The sequence below is a fragment of the Pyrus communis genome, chromosome 6, assembly GCF_963583255.1.
Source record: "Pyrus communis chromosome 6, drPyrComm1.1, whole genome shotgun sequence".
In the NCBI taxonomy this organism is placed as follows: domain Eukaryota; kingdom Viridiplantae; phylum Streptophyta; class Magnoliopsida; order Rosales; family Rosaceae; genus Pyrus; species Pyrus communis.
This window is the reverse complement of record NC_084808.1, coordinates 16,274,161-16,280,617: the sequence shown is the minus strand read 5'-3', so window position 1 is coordinate 16,280,617 and position 6,457 is coordinate 16,274,161. Positions and strand designations below refer to the sequence as shown.

The 6,457-nt window shown below is 39.1% G+C and overlaps 1 protein-coding gene across 1 annotated transcript; it reads left to right on the top strand.

The window, feature by feature from the left end:
• The first annotated feature begins 367 nt into the window (after positions 1 to 367).
• LOC137738335 (protein SIEVE ELEMENT OCCLUSION B-like) lies at positions 368 to 4,218 on the top strand. Its single transcript, XM_068477973.1, has 7 exons — positions 368 to 666; positions 931 to 1,023; positions 1,147 to 1,592; positions 1,762 to 1,856; positions 1,946 to 2,076; positions 2,567 to 3,025; positions 3,388 to 4,218. The coding sequence occupies exons 1-7, from the start codon at positions 430 to 432 to the stop codon at positions 3,973 to 3,975; spliced, it is 2,049 nt and encodes a 682-aa protein (XP_068334074.1). The 5' UTR covers positions 368 to 429; the 3' UTR covers positions 3,976 to 4,218.
• The last annotated feature ends 2,239 nt before the right edge of the window (positions 4,219 to 6,457 follow it).

Sequence of the window (6,457 nt, the reverse complement as noted above, 5' to 3'; positions counted from 1 at the left end):
ATTCAAACCTCTCAAGACAGCCGACATGCAAATGGCGTCCTCATTTTCAGATTAAATCCCGTTCTTCTATGTATTACACCAATACTGAGGTTGTAAAATTTCGATGGCCATTATATAATCTACATTTCAGTTTTCACTTTATTATTTGTTTCTGTTTCAGTATATAACTTCACGTTGAGATAACAATGAACACAGAACTTGAACCATATTCATTATTCACATGTTAATTGTTCTGATCTTCAATCCGCACCCTTGACGTGGCAACATCGTGTAGAAATGGTCCCCACTTTGAGGATAGTGTGCAAGCTCAGTTAGGTTATAAATAGGGCGGGCATATTGCAGGTGCTGCACCCACACAAGCCAAATACAATTACCCAGAAGCCATCGTATTCTCTCTTTCCCTGCCTTCAAACCCCCAAAAGAGTCACCATGCTAGGTCTAGCAAACAATGTGGCTACCAAGGTGGCCTCAGTAGTTACCACTACTCATCAACACATTACTGGCGATCATGAGCTTAGCCTGTTTACCATGTCTGACCAGAAAATCTTGGAACAAATTTATGGTACTCATGTTCATGCTGATGAATCCTTTGATGATGATTCTCTTTTCGGCATCACCGAAAATATCCTTAAGCGTGCTACCCAAATTGTTGACAAAATTGTGCAGGTATATATTTTTAGCTTACATGCAACGTATGCACGATTATTAAACTGTCAAATCATTATTATAGTATACCAAAATTATGTCACTAATTTTAACCGACTGGCAAATAACATAACATGCTCTTTTTGTCTTTTTCTTTTTTTTTTGAGAAGTGATGGAATATTTACGAGACTATTTTATAACACAATAACATAATATGTTTTTTTATCTAAGAAATCAGTACTCGTGCACTTAACTCACTTCTATGTTACTTGCGCCTTGTTTCAGGGTACCCAAGTGCACGTGGAGAACATAGAGGAGAAGACACCCAAAGCAGGCTTCATTACACCACTGTGCACACTAAAGTCCATAGCCAGCGAGGTCATTACCTGGGAAATTAAATACACATACACACACACACACATAATGATATGTATATTTCTTGTAACTTTTCTTGTATATTCTTGAATATTCACACTATCATGGTTAATCTTAAAATTTCAGATGCAATGCAAGCCTCCTAGTGAGGAAGTTGCCCACAACACAACCCTGGCCATACTGAACAAGCTATCAAGCTATTCATGGGAAGCAAAGGCAGTGCTGACTCTAGCAGCTTTTGCCATGGAATACGGGGAGTTCTGGCTCCTCGCCCAGCTTCAAGAATCAGACCGACTCGCCAAATCAATTGCAATCCTGAAGCGAGTCCCCGTGCTCCTCAAGCCCTCGGACCTGCACAAGAAAAGACAAGCAGTGCTTGAACTTAACAATCTGATCAAGGCCACATTGCAAGTGAGTGAGTGCATCGACCAATTCGACAAGCTTTCCAGCTACGACCCAAAAGATGTCCCAGGGTTGGCGATAGCAATGGACCATATTCCAGTTGATGTGTACTGGGCTATTGCCACTGTTGTTGCTTGTGCAACTAAGATCACCATCCTCACCAGTAATGAGTGAGTTCTCCATTGACCTTTAGGAAATCGCTCTTTTGCCAGACCGTGCATCTGGTTGAAGTTTCGTAATCCAAATTCACAGCCTAACAACTTAATTTAGCATTGGTCTGGCAAATAAAAATTATTTGTTTAGTAGTTAATAATATGACCATGGTTGCTTTCGTTTTAGGGACAAGGAGCATGATCTAGCCCCATTTGCTCAAAAAATTCACTATGTCCTAAACAAGCTTAAGATCCAGCTTATTGTCTGCAGAAAACAAATTGGTGGGTTAAATGGAGATATTTCATTTGGAATTATTTTCCGTACTTGCACAAATGAAATGCTCAAGATAATTTTTGTTTCATGCATGCAGAGGAGGCAGAGACTTACCGGAGGCTAAGGAAAATCTTCCAAACTCCTACTGAAATCATGGAGGTTTTCAAGGCCCTGATTTTTACCAAGGAAAATGTCCAGCCGCTCGTTGATGGTTCTAGTAAACAAATGGTTTGTTCTAGTCACAGTACTATAATGTGTAATTGAATTATTTTTACCGCTGGCACTAGGTTGCTGCAAGGCAAATTAAAGTTAATAATATGACAGTAACGTACCATAGAAAAAGATGGCAGTAAAGTTGCTTAGGAGTATTTTTTTGTCATACAAAATTTCCAACGTAATTTTCTTGGCATGACTAATTTAATTGGAACCCTAACATGTCATGTGGAATATTAGTCTTTAATATGAATGTTTGTATATAAAATTCAGTTTTTATACTGAGCCCCTATGTGATTAGTCAAGCATAGTGCTATTTAGACACGTAAAATAAACATCATTATGAACTCACTCTATAAATAAAGGTGAGTGCAACTATTGTATGTGAGACACACCTTTATTGAGGAGTATTAGCAAAGAAAATCAGTTTTTGGTGGCATGATTTTTCTGTTAGTCAAATTGCTACTTAGTAATTACTTACAACGTGCATAATTCATTTAAACAGGTTAAAATCGATATCCTGAGGAAGAAGAATGTGTTGTTGTTCATTTCAAGCCTAGACATCTCTGATGATGATATCTCAATCCTCAAGCCCATCTATGATATGATAAAGAAGGACAATCAGCACAAGATTGTGTGGATTCCGATTGTGGAGCATTGGACGGATGACCTCCGAAAGAAGTTTGAGAGCCTCCGAAATAAGATGCCATGGTACACAGTGCAGATCTCGGCACCTGTAGCAGGCATCAGGTTCATCAAGGAGGAGTGGAGCTTCAAGGGTAAGCCCACACTAGTGGTGATGAACCCACAAGGAAAGGTCGAACATCCCAACGCTCTCCACATGATTAGGGTTTGGGGAGCCAATGCTTTCCCTTTCACAAAGGCAACTGAAGAAGAGCTCTCACATGTTCACGGAGATAAATGGATTGGCACTGTTGTCCAAGGGGTTAGCCAATCTGTTACGGTAATTTCCCTTTTTAACTGTTTAAATACGAGGACCGCTCTTTCGACTACATTTACTTATCACATTATTAACCACTTCCCTAATACAACTTAATCTCATATATATAAGAGTAGATACAAAAAACATGTTATTTTAACTCCACTTACTGTACCACCTCTTTAATAAAGCTGTAATAATAACGAAACATATTTTTGGCGAGAGGTATAAAATAACGAGACATATTATAATTGGTGGAGAAGTGTAAAATTGTACAAGATGCAACCCTCCTCTTAATATAAATTAGTATAAATTAGTATAAATTGTAGAATACATTTCGTTAGTTAATTTTGTGTGGTTGATCTAACTATGTCTTGGTCAAACAGATCAAAGAGGACAAGTACATTTTCTTCTATGGTGGCAAAGACAATGGTTGGATTCAAGAGTTCACAAAGAAAGCAACTGCCTTTGCAAATGATCCCATCTTCAAGGAAGCAAAGATTCACATCGAGTTGTTCTGCGTGGGAAAAGGAAGCAAGGGAGAAGATGACCATGGCATCCTCGGTAAGTTCTGGACTGGCATCGAAAGCTTGTTCTTCACCAAGGTTCACAAGCCAGCCGACAAAGTCGGTCAAGAAATCCAGAAGCTACTTTCTTACAAAAACGAAAGTGGATGGGCTGTGCTCAGCAAAGGGCATTCTGTGGTGGTCACCGGCCACGGTGTCTCGATCTTGAGGGTGGTAGAGGACTTTGACAAATGGAAGGACCATGTGAAAGAGAGAGGCTTTGAGTTTTGCTTCAAGTCATACCTTGAGAGGGTTCGCGCTGCGAATCTACCTTGCTGCCGCCTTGATATTCCGGGCTCTACCGGGAAGGTTCCAGACACCATGAAGTGTCCTGATTGCCACCGGGGCATGGAGACTTTCATCAGTTACAAGTGTTGCCACACTGATGGTCCTACTGCACATCACTAAGTTCTCGGTCTCTTTCCCTTTACTACTTCAAGTGTGATGTTGGCTAGTCTAATAAGTTCAGAGTAGTATGTTGTAATATCTAGAATAAAGAGCAACCTAGTTAGCTCATGCATCATGCGTGGTGATACTTGATGCCTAATTAATGCAGACTAGTATGCTTATGTAATTGTCTTCCTGAGTATGTTATCATGGTATGTAGCTGCTACTTTATGTAATGTAATGTTTATTTGAATAATTTGAGATGTCTACATTTCCTTTTGGTGTGTATATGAATTATCACTCACTTCAAATTGTTCAGACTTATATTTGAGGAAAATAACTTCAAATCTAATTCCTTGGACGTTTTACAAATTCAAGAAATTATCAAACGTGTTTCCAAGCTGATTGATTGAAGTTCCTTCATTGCCCTCGCGCGCAATTACCGTTAGTAAAAAAGTTGAGTTTGAGGTTACCAACTTTTCGTAATTAGCTTAGCTAAGTCCCACTAGAACCTACATTATAAAACCAATTATCCATACAAAACTTGTAAACGATTCAAAATATAAACCATATATAATGTATGTGTTTAGAGGGACAAATAAAATAAAATGAGAATCCTAGTTGCTGTTAAGGAATTTGACTCCGAGTTTGAATATAGGTGTTAAATTTTCTTCATTTCTAATAGATTTGTCAAATATTTATTTTATTAATATTTTGTGCCTCATAGTTACATTAAGTAATAAAAAATAATTCAAATTGATTTTAGTTTTCATCCTATTAGTTGTCAATGGAACCCATGCATTAAAAAATAAATTAAGGGCATTTGACTCCATCTTTGTTTATTGTAAAAAAAAGACAACTAGAAAGTAAGGAGTCAAATAACTCAACTGCCACGTCAATTATGGCATCTCCATTAGAGGAAACCTTGATGTCTCACATTACTATATTTCTTTACCGACCAAATTGGCATAATCGTTGAAATAAATACTCAAAATTGAAAACAAAAATGACAGCGCACATAAATCAATCTTCATGTACCCCAAGGTCGGTCTCAAGGGTATGCAACTGCACAAGGCCCCGATTTTTCCTTTTGACATGTATGTGTATATATAGTTATCTTGTAGAAAACTAACAAGCTATGTATTTAGCGCAAGTGGCATATGTGCTTCTCAACTACTGCACATGCTTGGTTTCTTGTCCAATTGTTGCAAACTTTTGTTTACATTTCAATTTTTATGTAATAAAGGCATCTTTACGTACATTGAATGAATTTCTAAGAAAGGGCTACCATTCCTATATTTTGTGTTACTAATAACCAAGGATTTGACGTAGAGCGACTAACCGTTCCAAGGTTTTGACAGGATTGGCGCTCAGCCGATGTGCTCCTTTAGTTTGTTGAATGCCTGTTGACATTCCTCCGTCCATTCAATCGTTCACATAGCTCCGCGGAGTGCATTGAAAAAAAGTAGGCACCGGTCTGTTGATCTTGAGACGAACTGGCTTAAGGCCGCTACTCATCCGATGAGGCTCTAGATCTCCTTCTTTGTTCATGGTGGTGCCATATTGATGAGGGCCTATATCTTTTATGGGTTGACCTCTATCCCTGTTTAGCTTACCATAAACCCCAAAAACTTCCCTGAGCCGACCGCCAAGGCGCATTTCACAGGATTCAACTTCATCCCATATATGTTGAGGATGTTAAACACTTTAGTCAATTCTGCCACATGCTAGCTTTCTTTTCTCCTCTTCACAAGCATGTCGTCCATATAAACATCCATCGTCTTCCCTACACGTCGTATTGTCTTAGTTGGTCGAGTGCATGTAGATCTGGTTGTTCACCGATAAAGCATTTAGGAAAGTTAAAAGTTCGCATCCCGTCGTAGCATCCAAGAGCCGATCGATACTTGGCAGCGGGAAATAGTTCTTTGAAAATACCATTGAAATTCATGTAGTCTGTACACATGCGCAATTTGGTCGGTTTCTTAACTATCGTTGCTTTTTTTTTACCATCATTACATTCGCCACCCACCGCGAGTAATCTACCTTTATGATGAAACCGATGCTAAGCAGTTTGTCTACGTCAACCTACATGGCCTCATAACGTTTTGCATAAGACCGTTGTTTATGCCGAATAGGCATGCAATGTGGATCAATACTGAACTTATGAGAGATAACACTCGGATCTATTCCAAGCATATCTCCATACGATAGGCAAATACATTAGCATTGGCCCTTGACAATTTTATCAACTCCGCTCAAACTTTCGTAGTTAACTTTGTGCTGATCATGACAGTCCTGGTCGAACATTCTTCTAACAGCACAATAGTTTTCAATTCTTTCATGAGTTCGGGTATTCTCGGATCTCGTCATCTCTTAGGTCGGGCGTTGTTGTCTTTTAGTTGGAGGGAGATAAATTCCGTCGAGCGCTCGAGTATGATATAGAGCTCCCCCCACTGCTCATTTTGTCTCATTGGCCCCACGGCTACAAATAGGTTGAGCATCA